The sequence below is a fragment of the Triticum dicoccoides genome, chromosome 4A (genome assembly GCF_002162155.2).
Source record: "Triticum dicoccoides isolate Atlit2015 ecotype Zavitan chromosome 4A, WEW_v2.0, whole genome shotgun sequence".
Lineage (NCBI taxonomy): Eukaryota > Viridiplantae > Streptophyta > Magnoliopsida > Poales > Poaceae > Triticum > Triticum dicoccoides.
Genome location: NC_041386.1, coordinates 556,412,469 through 556,435,523, shown reverse-complemented (window position 1 = coordinate 556,435,523; position 23,055 = coordinate 556,412,469). Strand labels below are relative to the sequence as shown.

At 43.4% G+C, this 23,055-nt stretch overlaps 2 protein-coding genes across 2 annotated transcripts in view; both read right to left on the bottom strand.

Annotated features, from left to right (window-relative positions):
• Positions 1-11,408: 11,408 nt before the first annotated feature.
• Positions 11,409-20,576, bottom strand: LOC119286735 (E3 ubiquitin-protein ligase HOS1-like). The gene is made up of 10 exons (XM_037566179.1): positions 20,255-20,576; positions 19,099-19,489; positions 18,853-18,987; positions 18,534-18,703; positions 17,562-17,969; positions 17,305-17,463; positions 15,822-16,295; positions 14,500-14,631; positions 12,828-13,570; positions 11,409-11,730 (listed from the first exon to the last, which is right to left on the bottom strand). The coding sequence occupies exons 1-10, from the start codon at positions 20,312-20,314 to the stop codon at positions 11,565-11,567; spliced, it is 2,838 nt and encodes a 945-aa protein (XP_037422076.1). The 5' UTR covers positions 20,315-20,576; the 3' UTR covers positions 11,409-11,564.
• An 826-nt stretch (positions 20,577-21,402) lies between these two features.
• The window catches only part of LOC119286734 (magnesium-dependent phosphatase 1-like), a 2,904-nt gene continuing 1,251 nt past the window's right edge, over positions 21,403-23,055 (bottom strand). Inside the window, exons 3-4 of the mRNA XM_037566178.1 lie at positions 22,806-22,922; positions 21,403-21,791 (exon numbers count right to left, since the gene is read on the bottom strand). Of these exons, the coding sequence (XP_037422075.1) occupies positions 21,660-21,791; positions 22,806-22,922 (249 nt within the window). The 3' untranslated portion in view covers positions 21,403-21,659. The remainder of the gene's footprint in view (positions 21,792-22,805; positions 22,923-23,055) is intronic.

The window sequence follows — 23,055 nt, the reverse complement described above, 5'->3', positions numbered from 1 at the left end:
TCTGCTGAAGCCCCAACTGAAGCACCAAGGCAGGAAGCACCTCGCATTGTCTTCCCTGCCAGCATGACAGGCTCGAAGCCTAAGGTCCCCTTAGCAGCTTCAGAACTAAAGAAAACAAGGGTAGCTGAAGCCGAAGCCAAGAAACGCAAGCACAAGAATACCTCTGATGATGCACCATCAAAGAAGAAATTGAAGAAGTCTTCAAAGAAAGAGTGTGCTGCGGCCTTTGAGCCCCTTGTGGTTGAGCCCATTTCTGTTGCCTGTCCAGCTTCCACCAACCAAGAGCGTCGCCTAGTGATCCACGAGCCTGATTTCACAGAGGCTCCTGAAGATGAAGAAGTTCCAGTTGTTGACCCCATCACGACTGAAGACATTGGTCGTGAAGACAATGTAGAAGATGATGAAGTCCTTCCTCAACTCGAGCATCAAGTGGTATCATCGCCTATTCTTATGAACAACGAACTCATCAGCATTGGTCGTCCCTTGATGCCAATTGCTCAGGATGATTCATGGGTCGGTCGCCCTCAACAAGACACCCCCATTCATGAAGACACACCCAGAACTCCAACACCTCAAGTCACCACTCTGGTGCTTGACGATCATAGCTACATGGTACAGACCTCTCCGTACCACAGGCGTCACCCGCTTTTTGCAGGCTTCGGAAAGGCCCCAGGTCACCATGACGAGCATTCCAGAAGGGGATGTGCAACAAATCTTAGTAGCCTGTCAAGTGTTTCCCGAAGTCACCCCAACTGTGAATGTCTCCGAGTCTGGAGCTAAAGTTGCTGAAGACATTCCGGCTGCATCAGCCGATGAAGAAAATAAAGAAACAAGAGAAGAAGACAGAGTTGCTACACCCCCTCCTACTGAACAAGTCATTCTCGAGGAGAATGAGTTTGTGTCTGACCCTCCTGTTACTGAACAAACGGAGGTTGAAACTACTGAGGCTGCCACAAACAATGATGTTGAAGCCAATGACACTGACATGGCTGAAGACAATGTGGCGCCTAAAGTCAATGTGGAACCTGAAGCTAATGTGGTGCCTGAAGCTCAAGTACAACCTGAAGCCACTGTGCATGCTGAAGCTACTATTCCATCTCCAAGGCCTCACACCATTGAACAGGCTTATAATCGTGGTGAACTTGTCACGGTCCGATGGCCCATCATGGTGCCTCCCACTGCTCCCGGACCTCAATATGACTATCACGTGGAGCAGAGGCCACAAGTTCAGAAGCCAAAGCCCAGGCTGCCAAGGCTTCCAGGTGCTGCCACATCCCTAGGATCGTTCAACGTGAACAGCTTCAGGGCACACAATACCTTCTTCGATAGCGCCAAGAATCCGTACTCGAAGCCAAAGATCTCATCCGATCGATTCTGGAGCTATCAGCAGCGCAACTAATACTCCTGCATCCTCTACAATCAGGGGTGAATATGTCCACACATGCGCCTTGATTGTGAAGCCATTGCAGGGTTGCCCTGTATTGAAGAAGCCCTTGACTGCTTTAGGGAAGTTGGTCTTCTGCCATTCGTTACGGACAAGGAGCACTGGAATGAAGAACTGCTGCTACAATTCTATGCAACACTTCATATTCACGGCTACAACAGGGATCCGAAGACATGGATCCTTGAGTGGATGTCAGGAGATGTGCATCATGAAGCCTGTCGACGGTCCTGGAAGAGTCTCACACTACTATGCCCAGAAGAAGATCTTCACGAAGATGGCTTCACTGAGGGATTCAAATTTGATCCAGACCTCCACGCAATGCAAGCTAGTGCCGCACTCCATCAATAGAAGATTCTGAGTACTCGTCTTCGGCTGCAACTGTTGTTGCGAGAGTCATCGATGCCGAAGACGACGCCACTTCACCAACCATGGCTTCACTGCATCTCGACACTGCACCAGGCCCTTCTGCACCACCGCACTCCAACGTTGACCCTGCCCCTTCATCTACTCCTGATGGGAATGAGTAGATGATCTATCTCTTCAAACCTTTTTGGTCATTACTGACAAAAGGGGGAGAAGCATATGAGTTGATAGTCTTCAAGCAGGTCCTTATGCGTGGTTGCACTATTTTTGTCAAGTGTTTACAACTCTCGTCTTTTGATACATTTGGTTTTCTGGGTTGTAACACTTAAACTCGATGGTCGTCTGCTACTTTCTCTGCTACTCTATGATGGATGATAAATTCCGCATGAAGTCATTTCGCATATGTCCATTTTTCATTATGCATGTCATTATCTTTGTTATATCTTTATATGCATGATAAATTGTCTTCATAAGTTGAATAGGATCTCCACAAAGTAAAACATGCCATGTGCATTTGCATTCAAAAGCAAACTACTTATATGCACATCTTCAGGGGGAGCCTTTTGCCACTTATGAAGACAATGTCGTAATTCTCAACTTTCACATACTTTTATCCCCGTTGAAAACTTCAACCAGTTTGTCATCAATCACCAAAAAGGGGGAGATTGTAAGTGCATCTAGTGCCACCCCTAGTTGGTTTTGGAGTATTGACGACAAACTTCGTTGAGGGACTAATGTGTTTGTGAGAATTGCAGGATAACACAGGTAGTAGTCGCTCATTGATTCGGTTTACCTACCAGAGATGACCCCTAAAAATGTGTGAAGACATTGAAGACAATGGTGGTCTGTGAAGAGATTCACATTGAAGACTATGACATGAGAAGACATAGTATGAAGACTATGGAGTACGAAGACATAGTTGTTTTGTAGTTTCCTTTTCTTCTTTGTTGAGTCATAGGAACCACCATACTGTTAAGTGGGGTCCAAGTGAACAAAGTCAGAGTGACTGATGTGATGCTCAACCAAATCCTATGTCTTCGAGCGAAGACAATGAGAGCAAATCTTATCCAGAGCTGGATAAGTCAGCTTCACTTGTAGCCCAAGTCAAGCTGTTGCATGTGTTTGAAATCTGACCGTTGGACACGTGTCATTTCCTTAGTGACCCAGGGTCATTTCGGAAAAATCAGATCGGGTTGCCTCCTGGCTATAAATAGCCCACCCCCTACACCATAAATTGGTGGCTTCTCGGAGTTAGTGCACGGCTTTTGTCGTTTGAGAGCAACCCACCTCTGTAGCGTTTGAGAGAGATCCTTGTGAGGACAAAGCCCAAAACACCCAGAGCCAAAGAGTGTTAGGCATCACTGAAGTCTTTCTGTCTGCGTGATCTGAAGACTTGTTACACTTGAGGATTGTGAATCCTCTAGCCGATTAGGCGTCGCGTTCTGAGCATCCAAGAGTCATTGTGGATTGCCGGTGAACAAAGTCTGTGAAGGTTTGGAAGTCTACCTTGAAGACTTACCAGAGTGATTGGGAGATGGCCGTGTGTCCTTAGCTCAAGGGGAATAAGGTGAAGACGCAGTCTTCTGAGTTGAATCTCATCCTCCCTAACCAAACGTACAGTTGTCACAGCAACTAGAACTGGTCTTCCAAACTCGTGTCCTCTCCAAGCAACTGGTTCTATCCTTCTCATCTCTTTACTTTACAGTTGTCTTCATGAAGTCATTGCCTGCTTGCATGATCTGATTGGCTTCACTGTGTGAAGATTGTTCGCTATTTGGCTTCATACTATCTTCCATCCTGATCCATACTACCTAGCTGCAGATAGTCTTCGTGCTTTCACTTCATTGCTTACTTGACTATGGCTTGTCTAGTGTAGTCTACCTTCCGCTGCATATCAATAGGTTCATTTGTACTATTTGTCTTCAAAGCCCCCGTGTACTCTTTGGGTGTTAATCACATATCGATGTGAACTAGATTATTGACTCCAGTAAACTCTTTGGGTATTGGTCACATAGCGATGTGAACTATGGGTGTTAAATCACATGGTGATGTGAACTAGATTATTGACTCTAGTGCAAGTGGGAGACTGAAGGAAATATGCCCTAGAGGCAATAATAAAGTTGTTATTTTATATTTCCTTATTCATGATAAAGGTTTATTATTCATGCTAGAATTGTATTGATCGGAAACCTTAATACATGCGTGAATACATAAACAAAATTGTGTCCCTAGTGAGCCTCTACTAGACTAGCTCATTGATCAAAGATGGTTAAGGTTTCCTAACCATGGACATGAGTTGCCATTTGATAACGGGATCACGTCATTAGGAGAATGATGTGATGGACATGACCCATCCGTTAGCTTAGCATATTGATCGTTCAGTTTTATTGCTATTGCTTTCTTCATGTCAAATACATATTCCTTCGACTATGAGATTATGCAACTCCCGGATACCGGAGGAATGCCTTGTGTGCTATCAAACGTCACAATGTACCTGGGTGATTATAAAGATGCTCTACAGGTATTGAAGGAAATATGCCCTAGAGGCAATAATACAGTTGTTATTTTATATTTCCTTATATCATGATAAATGTTTATTATTCATGCTAGAATTGTATTAACCGGAAACTTGATACATGTGTGGATACATAGACAAAATACTGTGTCCTTAGTAAGCCTCTACTAGACTAGCTCGTTAATCAAAGATGGTTAAGTTTCCTAACCATAGACATGTGTTGTCATTTGATGAACGAGATTACATCATTAGAAGAATGATGTGATGGACAAGACCCATCTGTTAGCTTAGCATATTGATCATTCAGTTTTATTGCTATTGCTTTCTTCATGTCAAATACATATTCCTTCGACTATGAGATTATGCAACTCCCGGATACCGGAGGAATACCTTGTGTGCTATCAAACATCACAACATAACTGGGTGATTATAAAGATGCTCTACAGGTATCTCCGAAGGTGTTTGTTGGGTTGGCATAGATCAAGATTAGGATTTGTCACTCTGAGTATCGGAGAGGTATCTCTGGGCCCTCTCGGTAATACACATCATAATAAGCCTTGCAAGCAATGTGACTAATGAGTTAGTTATGAGATGATGTATTACGGAACGAGTAAAGATACTTGTCGGTAACGAGATTGAACTAGGTATGAAGATACCGATGATCAAATCTCGGGCAAGTAACATACCGATAACAAAGGGAATAACGTATGTTGTTATTACGGTATGACTAATAAAGATCTTCGTAGAATATGTGGGAACCAATATGAGCATCCAGGTTCCATTGTTGGTTATTGGCCAGAGAGGTGTCTCGGTCATGTCTACATAGTTCTCAAACCCGTAGGGTCCGCACGCTTAACGTTCATGACGATTTTGTATTATATGAGTTATGTGATTTGGTGACCAAATATTGTTCGGTGTCCCGGATGAGATCACGGACATGACGAGGAGTCTCAAAATGGTAGAGAGGTAAAGATTCATATATATATATATATATAGGACAATGATATTCAGACATCGGAAGTGTTCTGGGGTACCGGGTACATATCGGGTCACCGGAAGGGGTTCCGGGCATCCCCCGGCAGCTACATGGGCCTAATGGGCCAAGAAGGGGACATACCAGCCCCTAGGGGGCTGGTGCGCCCCATGTAAGACAAATAAGGGCGGAAGGAAAGAGGGGAAGAGAGAAAGGAAGGGGAGCAATTCGGCCTCCCCCTTCCTTCTCTCCTCCCTCCTCCTTCCTTCCCCCTCCGGATGGATATGAGAGGGGGGAGGCCGAATAGGGAGACGCCCAAGTAGGATTCCTCCTACTTGGGGTGCCCCCTTGGCTGCCTCTCCTCCCCTCCAATATATATATATGAGGGGGCACCGCTAGAACATAGATCAATAGTTGTTAGCCGTGTGCGGCGCCCTCCCCCCTCCCCCCCCTCCACAGTTTACGCCTCCTGTCATATTCACGTAGTGCTTAGGCGAAGCCTACGCAGATCACTTCACCATCACCGTCACCACGCCGTCGTGCTGACGGAACTTTCCCTCGATACTTTGCTGGATCAAGAGTTCGAGGGATGTCATCGAGCCGAACGTGTGCAGAACTCGGAGGTGCCATACGTTTGGTGCTTGATCGGCCGGAACAAGAAGAAGTTCGACTACATCAACCGCGTTGTCAAACGCTTCCGCTTTCGGCCTATGAGGGTACGTGGACACACTCTCCCGCTCTCGTTGCTATGCATCTCCTAGATAGATCTTGCGTGAGCATAGGAATTTTTTAAATTGCATGCTACATTCCCCAACAGGTATCTTCGAAGGTGTTTGTTGGGTTTGCATAGATCGAGATTAGGATTTGTCACTCCGAGTATCGGAGAGGTATCTCTGGGCCCTCTTGGTAATGCACATCATAAAAAGCCTTACAAGCAAAATGACTAATGAGTTAGTTACAAGATGATGTATTACGAAACGAGTAAAGAGACTTGTCGGTAACGAGATTGAACTATGTATGTGGATACCGACGATCCAATCTCGGGCAAGTAACATACCGATGACAAAGGGAATAACATATGTTGTCATTACGGTTCGACCGATAAAGATCTTTGTAGATTATGTAGGAACCAATATGAGCATCCAGGTTTCGCTATTGGTTATTGACCGGAGAGGTGTCTCGGTCATGTCTACATAGTTCTCGAACCCATAGGGTCCGCACGCTTAACGTTCGATGACGATTTAGTATTATATGAGTTATGTGATTTGGTGACCGAATGTTGTTCAGAGTCCCCCATGAGATCACGGACATGGCGAGGAGTCTCGAAATGATAGAGAGGTAAAGATTGATATATAGGATGATAGTATTCGGACACGGGAAGTGTTCCGGATAGTACCAAGTATTTATCGAAGTACCGGGGGGTTACTGAAACCCCTGGAGGGAAGATATGGGCCATAAGAGGGGAGCGCACCAGCCCACAAGGGTTGGTGCGCCCCCCTTAGGCATGTGGCTGAATTGGAGAAGGAGGAGAAGGGGTTCAGCCCCCCTTTCCTTCTCTCCTTCCCCCTTCCCTTTTCTCTCCGGCTAAAAAAGGAAGGGGGGGGGAGGCCGAATTGGAGGAGGCCCCCCAAGTAGGATTCCTCCTACTTGGGGCGCCCCATGCCTGCTCCCCTCCCCCTCCCACCTATATATACGTGGGGAGGGGCTGGCTAGAACACACACACCAACAATTGTTAGCCGTGTGCGGCTACCCCCTCCATAGTTTACATCTCCGGTCATATCTTCATAGTGCTTAGGCGTAGCCCTGCACGGACCAGTTCACCATCACCGTCACCAAGCTGCCGTGCTGACGGAATTCATCTTCTTCCTCGACACCTTAGCTGGATCAAGAGGACGAGGGACGTCATCGAGATGGACGTGTGCAGAACTCGGAGGTGTCGTACGTTCGGTGTTTGATCGGTCGGATCTAGAAGAAGTTCGACTACATCAACCGCAATGTTAAAACGCTTCCGCTTTCGGTCTACGAGGGTACGTAGGCACACTCTCCCCCTCTTGTTGCTATGCATCTCCTAGATTGATCTTGCATGAGCGTAGGAATATTTTTAAAATTACATGATGTGTTTCCCAACAGATATGACACCACATGCCACAACCAAAACAAGATGAGGCACCGAACAAGGCTCACAAAATCTGTAGTAGCCCTAGAAAAGAGAGCGGTTGTTGTCCTGCCGCGCTGGTCCTACGGGGCCTTATCACGACGACTTTCTGTCTACTACAACAAGTTTTGTCCGGTTTCAGCGAGGGAGGGGCCATGACGGCGGCGCGTCTTCAGCTCATTTCAGTGCTTGTAGACTTGTAGTGATCGCTAGGTGGTCTATGAATTTGAATGTAATTTTTATTATTTCTGGTGTTCATTGTACTGCAATGATTAAAGATGAATAAATTAGATTTTTTTTCTTAAAAAAAGAAAAGAGAGTGGAACATTGTTATAACACCACGATAATTTAAGAACGACACACATAATAGTTCAGATAAACCACCTTTGATTGGCTGGTGTTATAGACAATCGGTCGATGTGGGAGGAAAAGTATGAATTTTGTGCAGGTAGATATGCACACATTATCAAAATAGTGTTGCTCATTGTCTAGCTAATATTGATCATTCTGAAGGTAGCATCGTTTGTTCGTCGCGCCGTGCTCCAGACAGTGCTTCTAGTTTTGTATTAACAGATTGTAACATTATTTCAGAGGAATAAATCCAATATTCTCTCACAAAAGAAAAGATGCGCACACATCCTTTGTTCTCTCTTATTCGTTTGTTTAAATAGGTTTTATGGACGGGGCGTCTTGCTCCCGGGCTCAAGATGAGCCCGAGAGTGAACAGTAAACTCATCAAAAATAGTTAAAATAATTTTAAAAAATATGGTGAAAGATGTTTGAGTACATGATGTCTATGCCAAATTTCAGCGCATTTGAATATCTGAGTAGCTCTCAGCAAAAAGACAAATTTAAAGTCTGTGAAAAAGTGTACTGTTTCTGCCTTATTTGGACCGATTTTGTTTTTTGGCTGAGAGCTACTCAGATGTTTGAATGCGCTAAAAATTGGCACGGAGCTCGCACACTCAAACATCTTCCATGAAAAAAGCAGATTTTTTTTAAATCTAGTAATTATTTGAATTTATTGTTCATCGGGTGGAGATGAGCCTGGGATCAGAATTCGATATTCAGATTTTTTTTAAACTAGATATATATTTATCATGTTTGTTTTGCGAAAAGAGCCAAGATCTGTCATAAAAGTTGACAAATACAAAGCGCCTGAAACATAATAAATTTTACGTAGAGGTCTCCCGGACCGTTGGACGACTATTGCTGCTTGCAACACGCTGTTGTGGCCCCTTCCATACTGGAGTCGGCTTGTCCTTGTTGATGATAACTGGAAAATCTTCATGCATGTATCCCTAAGGATCATTGCCTCAGAGTCGTAGTCATTGCCATTGAACCTGTAACCTCATCGCCCCAGGAGCCGACAGGAATAAAGTCGAATTCATCTCGATGAACGAACTCGAGGAGGTTCAGGGTCCGAGAAATTGACTCGGAGATGAAACACCAACATCCGCCCAAGCCAATTAGAACCCTAAATTATATAGTAGGCGGATTCAAGGCACAGGGATTCCCCTCAATGCTATGGTCCATTGGAATGGTATACAGACAGGAGGCAAATCTATAGACTCGTCGGCGGAGATTGAGGGATGGAAGGTCTCACCCTAGTCACCTTCGTGAGAGATCATTGGCTTCCGTTGACAGCCCTCACTGCCGTTCCCTTCCACCTGGGTCCATATCGTATGGCCGACCTATGTATTTATCATATTATGTGTATTTCTTTTTGCAAAATAGGATTCCATGGGTTTCATGGAGATGCCAATTGTGCATCTAATAGCATACATTTTACTATTGATGAAGAATATGGTCAATTTTACAAGTGTACAACCACGTGACATATGTGGTAAGCAATCCAAACTACTCCCTCCGTTCCTAAATACTGTACAAGTCTTTTCAGAAATTTCAATGTGAACTACATACGGATGTACATAGACGCATTTTAAAATGTAGATTCACTTATTTTGCTTCATATGTAGTCCCTATTGCGATCTCTAAAAAGACTTATACTCCTGAAGCATACGTACTTAAGAGGGGGTATTTAGAGATTGCTTCATATCGTAATGTGGTACGTATGCTTGTAGTTTTTTTTTAAACACTCCCTCTATTCCTAAATGTCTATTTGCCCATTTTCACCTGGTCGGAACATTTGCCCCAGCGACTTACATTTCAGAACAGAGGGAGTATTTAGAAATAGAGAGAGTGTTAAAAAAAATTACAAGCATACGTACCACACTACGATGAGCATCCTTTTCTCTTAAAAAAAACTTAACGGTTCTGCTGAAGTAACGGAAAGATATGGCACGTCAGCTGCATGTGGTCTCACCGACCATAGTCGGAGCACCGAAGCAGAAAAGAATGCAGAGTTTCTCGAATTGCTCGCCAGCGCGCATATGCCCGCGCGTGCACGAGCAAACCCAGCAACGGTGGATCTCAGGTTGCCGGACGAAACTGGGTGCTGGTGCTGCTAGTTTTTGCAATAATTGCGAGAGCATGATTGCAGAGGAAGCAACACAGGCTGGTGGTGACCGCCCGCCTGAGAGCCACCGGTGAGTGCAGGTGCAGCGCCCGGGTGGCCGGGGTCGGCGTCACGGGCGCACGTAAACAAAACTGGCGTCGCCGTCCCGATGCCCCCGTTGCCCCGTCGCATCATCGGCCCGGCCGCCCGGGGAATTCCGAGAGGCCGAGAAAGCGGGGGGAGAGAGAGGGCGCCAGGGCAGGTGTGATGTGCGAGCAACGTCTGAACCTGACGCCGACGCTTTATTAACTGACCTTGTTAAAAATGGGTATGAAAATGGACAATTTTCCTTTTTATTAAGGGAAAATGGACATTTTCTTTTTTTTTAGGGAAAATAGACATTTTCTTGCGGCGTGTTGGATTGGTGGGAACGGATCAGATAGGAGGGTCGCTAGGTGGGGCCATGTCACGGATTCTCTGAGATTGATTTCTGCATTCTTTTCGAGCCAAGATGGTTGGGGAAAAACTCTGCCTCTCGGCTCCTGCCACCTGCTCACTATCCGGAGGACCTGCAGGACCTTATAGCATCTCTAACAGAATTCTTATATCGCAGATCTGTAAAGTAAGTTCTCGGAATGCTTTGGATACAAACTGAAAACAGCCGCGACAGAACAGAAACTGAAAATGAAACTGTAAATTTTGAAATCAGAACTTCCCGGGAGAAATCAAATGACTTCAGTATAACTAGTAGCATTCATAGTGTTTGATCATCATGCATATTTCATACATAGCCTATTTGTATAAAATAGATCGGAGGAGCAGTGGCCACTGTAAACCCTACTGCCAAAATTTGCCTCACTGGAGCCATCCGGGTGCGGCGGTGCCGCTACGGCGGCGGAGGAGCTCAGTCATTGTCGGAGGAGGAGACGAGGTTGACGTACATGTCGTCCTGCGCCTTGGCTTCGCGGCACCATGCCTCCAAGTTGTTGTCGACATCTTGCGCCTTTGCGACCCCCTGCTCGAGGACTACGTCGAGGTCGGCTTCCAATCGACGGCGTTGCTCCGCCTCCTCCTCCCGCGCATTGCGCGTGACAATGGCCCGCTCAAAGATGTTCGCCTCCGTCGGGGGAAGGAAATCCTCCGGCCTGATGACACCACCGCCCCGCCGCACCGGCTCCGCCTCGAGCTCCCTCTTCACCGCACGGAGCGGCGGGAGCTCCTCCGGCTCCCTTTTCACCGGCATGAGGAGCGGCGTACGGGAGCTCGACCCCTCGGCGGAGCTGCCCGCGCCGAAGGACAGACGTTTCTGCCTGCGGTCGTACTTCTTCGTCTCACGGCGGCGGCTCTAGGCCGCGGTTCCTGTACTTTCGGGCGGCTCGCTTCCTCACACCGTCGGCTTTGACGCACTGCTGCCCCGCCGCACCGTGCAGTGAAGAGGGAGCTCGAGGCGGCCATGGCGGTGCAATATTAATGGTTACATTCGAAGGGAGACTGGAGAATGGTTACATATGAGGCTCTAGGCCGATGCTTCCTCACTGCGGCCATGGCGGTGCAATATTTCCAAGATTATTACCGATTCTCACTCACGGCCAACACAAATTAATGGTTACATTCGAAGGGAGACTGGAGAATCGGAATACAGTTGAGAGGATACATCATCTTCTGGAAAATCTCGGTCGCCTTCGGGTAATGAGGGAAGCACCGCTCTCCATGTACCCGCCAGTTCTTGCCTCGTCTTCATCTTCACTCGACTCGTCGGACCTCCACCTTGACCCGCCTTGGCCGGCTGCTCCTTCACCAACTGGGGGCTTCTTGCCCAAGCTTCAAACAACAGAGAAAGAAGAACACTTCAGTGTTAATTACTGTGCCCACCACAAGGTTCAAGTCTTTCAAGTAACCACCGGTGAAGGCAACCTTACAACAAATGATAGACCGCACCAGTCCAGGCCACAATCCATTACAACCATTAGAACTATGAATCTACATTATGATTTACATCGATTCCACCCAACTTCTGCACTAGGGCCTATTTGGTTCACTGCAAACTTTGACTCAGCATGTTCGACAGTTTGAAGTTTAATGATGCGATCTGATTCAAGCCACGGCTGTGGCGAGTTCTACCCTTTACCCCCCGGCCCCCGCGGTGATATTCATTTGTTAGCCAACTTTTGCAAAAAAAGTAAAGTGTGGCAAAGTATGGCAAGTGACCAAACAAAGCCCTTACTCTTCCTATGTACAGTAAAACTTATTTCTTTTAAATCAGGCCAGCACTACATTGTCTGCCTGAAAAATTTCAGCGGTTATCTACCAGGTATGATGTAGTCCCTCCGTTCACAAATATGTTTATATATTTTCAATATGGACTACATATGGATTGAAATGAGTGAACAAACACAGTAAAACATGTCTACACACATCCAATTTAGAAAAAAAAAGTTAGAACATCTTATATTTGTGAACGGAAGGGGTACCAAACTGGCCACCTTGACAGAAGGGACAGACCTATTACAGCCAGCAACAAAGATCAATACCACACCAGGAAACAGCAGTCAGCCCCAGGATAGTTAAAAGTAAAACTGTACAGATATTTTAAATTTAAAATCAAATGGACAAACAGTAAAACTGGCACTACCCAACACATAATGTTGTGAACTTAAAATTTCATACAGAACTTCTCGGAGAAAAGCATTCTCTGAACCAACCATGGGCCATGCTTTTTTTTTCTGAATCTGCTCAATTGACCAACCAGGGTTACCCAATAAAGTACCAGTTACTCTAAACCCTTGGCCTATGGGACTATGCTTTTAAATCGTATCAACCCTCAGAAATTACCGTGAAAATTGTCAAAAGGTAGTAACTAAATAAGCAACAGCAAGTAAAACAATAAACATATTGCAACTGTACACAACAAAGATTACCTCAAAACGTTCGGTGTCATTAGAACTTTTGTCTTCTCCATATGATTCTCACGACGAAATCCAGCACTATCAGATACCTTTGTTTGGCCATTTTGACCAGCCCCAGTCCCACTTAAGATGAAAGGCTTCTCAGCACGTACACCAAAGTCAAACTCTCCCTTTCTGACAGAATCTTTTCCTTGAAAGAAAGTGTTTTTGTTACGCTCAGTCCTCACCAAACTTGTTCCGTGGGTTTTCTTAGGTGTATCGCCAGCACCCAAGTTGAAATACATAGGAATTGAATCATGACCAGCAGGTTTGGTTCCTTCTTTAAAACCTGGCTCTCCTTTCATAAAGCTGAGTTCTCTTGTCACCTTTAAATATGGATTCTCACCATTTTGACCCAGAGAGGGGAATATACCCCCTGCAGTGGATCTCATATTGGATGCAGGTGTCGCTGGAGGAACTGGCCTACATTGGAGGATAGATGGAACCTTTCTGCCAAACTCTGAACGGACACTACCGATAAGAGCACCAGAATCAGTCAGCCCATGGATATTCCTGGAGTGGAGAGGGTTTGATTTATTCTGAAGAGCATGGGCGAAGGACGAGCTCAATCCAATGGTCAGACTGGCTGATTTGACAACAGGATTAACAGGAGAAGACGTTTGCATGGTTCGGATGGCAAATTGACTTTGGTCCCCGCTGCTGATGGACCTCATATCCTCCCTCTGGACCTCAGGAAGCATTTCAAGGCATTTAACCTGTAAAGAGACATACAACATACTGAAGTGTTCTGTATACATCTAAAGAATTCATGCAGTGCAGCAGATTATGTCTTGAAGAAAATAGGCATCTTTCATTCATCCAAAATTAAATTATATACTTGCTCTATTCAACAATACATAACACTTGTGACTTTGGCATGGTCTTCAGCATGTAACTTTTGTAATAAATATGTTGGCATGAAATAGCTATATCATAAAATACTTTTCATAACAAATGTGTTGATACTATTTTGACATAATCAATCTAGGTCAGAGATGTTTCATAGTACACCTTTTAAAATGCTATGTATTTACAGATGTAGGCGGTAGCGTGTTAGTAACAGTATGTCATGTTTGGAGGTTCACAGAGTGGTCCAGCAGAGTCATAACGAGCTCCAACAGTTCCTAATTATGTTTAATAAGAATATTTTCATAACCAATCTAGTAACAACATGTGCACATGCCAATTCCAAATACTACCTCCGTCCTGGTTTATTAGTCCCCTTCATATTTTGTGTCCAATTTTGACTAGAGCTTTAACTAACAAAATATTAATGCATGTCACCAAAAATTATATCATTGGATTCGTATTTGAACATAGTTTCCAATTATAATATTTTTTATGACATGCATTAACATTGTGTTAGTTAAATTTAAGGTCGAATTTTGGCATAGAATATGAAGGGGGACAATAAACCAGGATGGAGGTAGTAGTTTCCAGTACATTGGCTATCAAGCTTCTAATAGGACACACATTCTAAAACGACATCTGAAAAGAATATAGGAGTAGTCATTAAATCAAGTTCAGCAACTGCGACGCATATATTACAAAGAGAATAAATCAAAAAGCATTTTCCTGATAGAATAAAGCATAATAAAAACAAGACATGAATGCCGAGACAAAACCAAAGTATGGAAGTACTTACCACCAAACCTTCTCTCCACCGAGCAATTGTGCTGATTTTGGATGCAACCTCTTCACTGGCAGTTTCCAGTGTGTTTTGCTCGAAGTTCTGAAGACTACGATGGACATCATATGCTTCCAAGTACCGATAACGCTAAAAGAGCAACCAGAAAAAAAAATACAGAAAGTCCTCTGCTAATTAGCTACTGATATGTTTCCTTATGATGAAAAGTTGAAAATATGTGCATATGTCAGTAGCCCATGGTAGTATTTCAAACTAAACTGACAATAGCACTATTTAATTCTCCATTAGTCCAAATTCAACTAGACTACAATAATTAGAAGTGTAGTGTAAATTTGGTAACTAACAGTCCAGCCAAATGCAACATACAAAAATCTCAAGGGTAGTGCCATCTACAGAGACCATAACATCAAAATCATATATGAGTTTAACAAAGTAAAAGTTGCTTTTAGGCACCAAAAGTGAAAATATCCATGAAGCATTATAACAACACATGTATGAAGCAAGAAAAGTATCCTACAGACAAGAGACAACGTGGCGACGAACTTCCCATTTATCATTTCTTCTAACAGTAACATCAAACACCACTGATTAATCTCTTCTCATTATATTTTCTATAAATATACATAGTATCTCTTTGCTACCTTGATTTATGTACATTAATAATAAGAAATAAGAAAACCTACATGCAAGGATGGATGCTTGAATTTACGGTTTAGGTACTTCCGTATCTCGGAACATTCTTACAAAATTCATTGATTCACTATGTTGGAACAAGTGCACCAGCCAAAAATTCAGCAAAAATACAATGCATTGTGCACTGTTCAAGAAAGACAGGTGGTTCTACCAGCGATGTTCTAAAAAATAACTAGAATCTTTTGTGTGCTTTTTCAGGGCACATTGATCACACTTCCGCATGATTTAATGCAGGTGCACTATTCTTATATGAATATTTTCATATTTTGAGAAATTTTCGATAGGCACAAGTAACTAAAAAATAAAGTAGTACCCACCCTTGCATGTACAATATCCAATCTCTAATAGTAGTATACATGAACTTCTGTGTTCATGAAAAAATGCTGCACTAGCTAGGCTTAACCGCTTTGGATTCTAACTGTTATATGTATCTGTTCCATGTCTGAAAGATGTGCATGGCTATTAATATATGAAGTAGCATGTGAGTAAACAGAAGAGATTTAATGAAATTTCATTACACTAGAATTTCATAAACCTACAGTATCATTTCCTCGTGACCCTGAATCCCTGATGACCTTAGTACACTGAAATGATAAAATGAATATGCAAGCATACAGAAAATTTACCTGGAGGTAGAAAACAACAAGCAGACTACCACATGGCCCTGTGGGCGCCTCACGAGCAGAATCAAAGAGGGACTTGTGAAGATATTTCTCTTCCTCAGAATCCCAAGGCAGATCAATTATTCTATCAACAATATTTCGTTCAATGCAGATCTCACAAAACTCAACCATCATCACCTCAACATGATGCATCACATCTGCTGGTCTTTGCTCTTTTATCCTAGAGCAGTAGCTCCTATGGAACATAAATGCTTCTGTTACTTGGCCATATTCAATTCTTACACGGATTGCAGTCACTGCCTCACTAAGACATAACAGTCCATCTTTCTCAATGTTTGCAGTAGCGGAGAAGCTATCACACCCTGTGCACTTCAACACGACCAGTGCCACATCAGGTTTCTGACGTTCAAGAAGAACTTGTGCTATCTTTGGATGTGTTTCCTTGCTAGAAATCTTTGGAAGAAGAGAGCATGCCTCCTGCACAAAGAGTAGATGTGCATCACAATGGAAGTTAATTGACTACAAGAACAGTATTTACTGAATAAGCATGTTCACCATATACAAGTAGAACTCAAGCTCCGATGTCACTAGCACCATAAATGGGGAAAGGGGGACTTCACTAGAATTCATAGAACAAATGCTTGTTTTAAGCAAATTGCTAGTGAATATGCAGGTTTAGTATATACAAGTAGAACTCAAGCTCTGATGTCACTCACACCATAAAAGGGGAAAGGGACACTTCAATGGAATTCATAAAATAAATTATAGTTTTAACCCTTAAGCAGCATATATTGGAAATAACAATTCAGTGGAGGGCAAGTAAAAGGCAGAAACTAAAGGGACAGTTTCAACACAATACACATCTCCATTTACATGCTTATTCAGTATGGTAACAATATAAATTCTGTATGAGTAGCTAAATTAATAGGGGGTGCAAAACTGGTTCCAAGGGATTCAACCCCACATAGCTTGAAGTTCAAATGTATTTTGTACAAATAAGCAAGTTTTGTTTCAAGGGATTACAGTCCAAAAATGAGTGCAAAACTGTACAGGACTTGCAGAAAACAAACCCTAACAGCTGAACTACTGAAAGCACTCTCCCTCTCCTTTTCAAAATATTGTCCTCCAAAGCAACTGAACAGAACAATAAAATAAAGATATGATGAGAAACAGTTCTACTTTACTTCAGCACCCAAAGACTAGGCAGCCCAACCACCCCAAAAGGGTCTTTCTACAATTAGTAAGCTTGAAGCAATTGTGACCATATAATGTGAATAGCTTTGATAAATATGAAAGACAGGTAATTCAAAAAGCGGTGCAGATCACTCAAAAAAATGTCAAAACTCAACTTCACAGGCAAAATAGGAAAATATAATTAACCATTTGACTTGGACAAAGAAAACATTTAATGAATCAGATATATGCACGACCCATGCACCATAGCTAAGAACATCATGTCGAGAAAAGACAGGTGTTAATCAGTTACCTCCAGAGCCTGTGAAGAGTGGTCGTCCAAAAGACAGAATACTAGGCATTCGAGCAACGTTCTACAGGAGATCCCAAATGTAGCACCAAAATCATCCACCAGATACCTCCATTCTGAATCTGGTCTGGTCCAATGCCGATCAAATATGTAGTATAAGAACTAAAGAATGTCAAGGAAACCGAAAAAGTAGCATGTTTCAATGTTTGTGAGTAGCATTGTAATGTTGAATTCACTATCAGATAACAAAAAAAGGATACAATTGCTTGCTTTGCAATCACCATGTCAGATCCTCCGTGAAGAAACAGTACATCAACTGCCTCACGCAAGTTTTTAAATGGGTAACTATTGACACTAAACTGATCAATTGTACAAGAGAACTCAGATGCTGATTGTTCATTCTGCAAACAGGTGATTTCCGCTCCTTCCTCATTATCCCTATAACTTAGTTGACACCCAAGGTTTTGTAGTGCCTGCTCGATGAAAAGTATACCCTGGTTGACTTCGTTGTGACCTGATGATTTATCAGAGAATTCAGGCCATTGTCGTTCTTCTGCAGACTTTTTCCTGTTAACCACATCAGCGCTCCAAGTAGCAAAACTAGCATGGCGCGAGCAAACTTTCTCAAGAAATTCATGCCTGGTGCACCATATCATGGCTTCCAAATGCTGTAGGAAAAACTCCAAAATTAACACTTCAGGAAGAAATAATGATGGTGTAAGACATCTGATTACTTTTCTTCTAAAGCATTTCAGTGAAAAACAAGTTATGGTCAACATAAATGAACAAGATAGAGAAACAAAAAGGGAAAGACAAGATAAAGAGGGATAAACGTAGTTGTAGTTGTCCATATTCCAGTCTAACTTGAGCTATGTATCCAAATCAATTCAAATAACTCCATGAATAGAAAGTAAGCTGCTGAATGAATCTACGGCCCAGTTCTTTTGCCAGAATCTGGGGATTCTCCCAGAATCCGACCCCTACCCAGCTTCTCCCAGAATCCTATCTAGTTAGGGTCTAACTAGATAGGATTGTAACACAAATGGGGCTCAAAGATTCTGGATTGTAAAACAAATGGGGCTCAAAGATTTTGGGAGAAGCTGGGTAGGGGTCGGATTCTGGCAAAAGAACTGGGCCTACACCTCCTAGCATAATCATCTTATAGCAAAATCCAACTACCATGCTTAGCAGAACTTAAAAGCCCTAATAGCCATGGATTTCAGAATTAAGACCTGCTTTGCCTTCATTGTGTTCTCGATGAGACGATGCAGGTCATTTACATGAACTGCCTCTCTGAAAGATGCGATCATAGCTTCAACAACAGTGGATATCCCTGACAGCTGCACTGCAAACTTTTGCATCTGGGATAACTTAGACTTCATCGTCTCTAGTCCAGATCTATCTAAAGACATGGTTAAGGTGTTATTAACAATATAACCTTGCCTCTCCCTCAACATGCATGGCTGTGCTTGAGTGAAGAGATGAAAGGCTAGTAAAAATATATATAAATTATGTAACTGGAACTAGAATTAGTTAAACATTGGTGGATACAAATTGTGCCTATCTCTGATATGAGTGACTTAACAGCCCTCTTGCACCAGTCCTTGATGACCACCTCGTCCAAAAGAAAAGCCAGAAGTGGATCACTTGACACAGCATTCTCATCCAAACAAACATCTGTTATATCTGATCTAAATGTCAAGGTAACAGAAGGAAAAAAAGAGGACACTATGTAAACAATTAAGATGAAACTGTGTCTATCAGCCTAAAGCAAAAGTAACCTTCTAAAGAGGATACAGTGGCAAATCAGGGAAACTAGATTATTCTGAAGCGCAACATCAAACAAGGAATGCAACCGCTGGACGTCCATGTTAACAGGATCACCATGGCCTTCCTTTTCCTGAAACCTTTCATCATGCTGCTTAGAGATAAGGCCGACCTCCAAGCACTTGTGGTAAAGGCGGAGCCGCACTCTTTTTCCATTATCAGGTATTGGACTTCTGCAAATTGGGCAGACATCACATCTCTGGCTACACTCGGCACATAACGAGGCATGCCCACATGAGTTAAGCACATGCTGCACATAGCGGCCGCAGCTACTCAAGTCCCTAGTTGCACGGCAGTGCTCGATTCTAGCCTCCTTGCTCAGCTCAATGAGATCAATGGACGCCAATTGCTCCAAAGCATTCTGCCAACATAAATTTAATTTTTCAGCAACTAGGCACAACATTTTACCACACAGGAATGTACTTCTATTAAATAAACCCTATGTGCTGAGCTCGTTTAAAAGACAAACATATAAATAAGTAAAACTTGGTATTTGTAGCCATTTAATTAATTGGCACCATACAAATTACTAGATGAGCATTATGAAAACATAAGAAACAGAAATAAAATGTTGAAGTCACATGCGCACCCAAACAGTTAAAGCACCTAGCAGCTTGACATGCGAATTGGATCATGTGCGATTATGTATCCGCAACAAGTAAAAACTATCCCTTCAACTGAAAGACACTCACGGCGACTCAAACAAGTCATTCACTTGGTAACAACTAGTCATGCAGAAATTAAGCTTAGCAGATTGTGTAGCTATGACGTTAGATAACCATGTGAATGCTACAAGGGATGTGCTCTGCACTGCTAGCAATATATTCATATGTTTACAGCTGACTCCGTACCGAATTGGCCCATTTCAAGTGTTACCCTCTTGTACTACTAACTGGTAACTACATTTACCAACCAAGGACGATGACAACATGCTTGGGCGGTGACCACAACCTTTTACTGTTGACCAATCCAGCGCCCTGGCAGATGAGCCGAACCGAAACCGACATCTGCAGACGGTAGCTATTCTACCATGGGGCAGGGTTCAGATACGGGCGCTAACGGCTGGCTCGAAGCTGTAGGTGACCAAATTCCACGAGCGATGGGGGGTTGCTACAGAAGCACGGACCTGGACGGCGTCGCTGCCGTACTTGGGAGGGTGCCTCGGCGACGAAGGGAGAGCCTCCATCCGCAAACCCTCTCCAGCACCCACGGCTTGCTACCGCATCAACCGTGGCTCCGGGCGGCGCGGCTTGCGGGGGAGCGGGTGGGAGCCCCGGCGAGGGAGATGGTGGAGCCGGGAAGGGAGAGGCGCGGCGGCGGTGCGGCCGGTCCGGGGGGAGGCGGCTGGCAACAGTGGCGGAGCTAAGCAATCTGTCAAAGGCGAGCTAGGGCACGGAGTCGCCGTCTCGCGGTCTCGACCAGACGAACAGGCATTTCGCGAGCAACTGGATCGGCTCCTGCGCTCCAGCCCGATCAGGCCCGCGGGATGCCCTCGTCGCCCCTGGCCTGCTTGCTGTTTCTTTTCTTTTTGAGGGAGCTGGCCGGCCCAAGCGATAGGGAGCGGCCTAGCTGGCCCATTTCATTTTCCCGAGACCTGCTCGATCATTTGCCCTACGTATATCCACGAAAAAAAGAAGAAATTGCCCTACCTTCTATCACTGGGAGGTGGACCCGAGCCTTTTTTCATTAAAAAAAAGTAGACCCCAGCCGGTCAGAGCGGTGGCAGAGAAGACGCCATGACACACACCGACCGAACCCGACAAAGTATCCTATTGAAAGTTTGAAATTCAGTTTCAAGAGAGCTAATCCAAACCGGAGCTAGAAAGGAAGCGAAGCTTGGCGTGAACCTAGGGAAGCACAAAGGTGATTCAAACGGATTGCCGTAACTAAAAGTAGTGGGACTAAAACTTGCTAACCTCATCCATGTTTGGATCCAAATACTAATAAAGAGACTAAAATTAAATTAATGAGCATTTATTATCTTTTAAACCCTTCAATCCAGAACTCGCTTGTGTCAAAGAAGAGGAGTTAAATGAGGACAAAGAGGACTAATACACATTTTAGTAGAGGTACCTTGACTAAAACATTTTAGTCTCAAGACTAGTTTTAACCTCTTTTTAGTCAGGGGTGCTTGGAACTTTAGCATCTTGAAGAGACTATTTTTAGTCAGACTAAAATAAGTCCCTTGGATCCAAGCACCCTCCAAGTACAGAAATGTTTAAACATTGGGCTAACCGTACATGATAGGAAGGCGATATATTCAAAATGTAGCAATTAATGAGCATTCAGCAAAAGTTGGCCAAACAATCTTCAACATCGTCAATCAAATGGTTCCAAATTAATTTCCTTTCACAAGGAACGCACTTAAGTAACACAAGCTTACACACAGAATGGTTTCAGCAGTAGTCATCCCTGCTTTACTGCCCAGGAGCAAGGGCAATCAACTACAAGAAATACATGTTTATTTTTCACAAGTATCCGTAAATCATGGGCGTTTTCCCCGTCTGCTGTTTTTACTTGTACAATAAGGTTTACTTGTCCTCTGGTGCAGGTGTGGGTTCAGGTGCAGCAACAGTAGTAGCGAAATTACTGAGGCCCAACTTAAACATGTCGAGATTCAATCCGTTGTTTACCAGAACACTTGTAACTCCCATTTTCGATACCTGAAAGCAAGGCGTACATAAATTAGTTAATCATTTGTAAAAAAACTATTTACACCTGCATAATAATCACAGACTGGAATATCACACTGAAGGACCATTAGCTAGAACCAAACAATAAAAGGAGCATAAAAATCTGGCGCAGGACTAAGATACAAAGGTTCAAATCAAGGAACCGGTCTTACTGAATGAAAACATTGTCCAAGGAAAACCAGCCACAGTAAGATAGGGAGCTTCCAGAAGATGAGTGTGGGAGAGATGTCTCCCTTGGAAGAAAGAACCAACACAGTTTCAGCTTAAATGCCTATGTAATCTTAAAGCTAGATCACATGACTTCTTTTGAAGCATACCTCCCACTAGAGGCCCCATATAAACTGAAATTTTGAAAAACAGCAGTTGACCCTTGGGGCATTTCTTTTTGGCGAAAGTATTCTTGTATTACTCAGAAACTCAGATTGGGGCATGCAGTTACAAGATGAAACCATAATAATCTATTTTACCAAACAAGCTTCAGCTAGACTGTGCCTGAAAACAACGAGAAAAACTGATAAAGCTTACTGAAAATATTTATTCTACAAACTAAGGTTGTGTTCGGCATTGAGATGGATTCTCACAATCCTGTTTGTCCCACCCACTCTTCCCTATTTTAGTGTTTGTATATATTTGTATGACCCACTTCACTTTTGTGGCTAATTTTCCAAAGTAAATTATAAAATAAGCACGACAAAACACAGTTCAGCAACCACAGCTGAGCCTAAGAGCAATGGTAAGACAAAACCACAATAACCTAGCCTCTGAAACCAGACAGCATAAGAAGAACTTTGAACCTTGTAGCAAATATTAAATCAACAGACTAAGAGCCAACAATATATATGCACCACACATTTGATGCAAAACCTGGCAAGTTGAATAAAACTCCACTGGAGACCACATACTGAATATTCTGTATTAAGACGTTCAACATTTTTCGATAGTACTTGTGGATAAAGATGACTGCACTAAGAATTAGGACATTACCGATTGAATATTCCTGTCCTCGTCGTCAAAGAACAGCATGGACTTGTACGGAACCCCAGTTTTTCTGTGGATCTTTTGGAAATGCTCCGTCTTGTGAGTCCAGCTGGAGAATATTTCCTTCATACAGACCAAGAGTCCAAGAGTAAGCAATACGTCCAGTTTTTGTTACAAAAATGTGCACATGCTTAACTAGGATATATGAGTTGAAGACAGAGGTGTATACCATGCATTGTCATAGATGATCACACAT

Excerpts from the sequence above, each read along its gene's own strand:
- LOC119286735 (XM_037566179.1), bottom strand. The coding sequence starts at position 20,314 with ATGGAGGCTCTCCCTTCGTCGCCGAGGCACCCTCCCAAGTACGGCAGC. Across the intron at positions 18,704-18,852 it reads ATCAGAGATAGGCACAATTT|ATAGATCTGGACTAGAGACG; the intron begins GTATCCACCAAT and ends CCATGTCTTTAG. Across the intron at positions 14,632-15,821 it reads TTGTTGTTTTCTACCTCCAG|CGTTATCGGTACTTGGAAGC; the intron begins GTAAATTTTCTG and ends TTGCTCTTTTAG.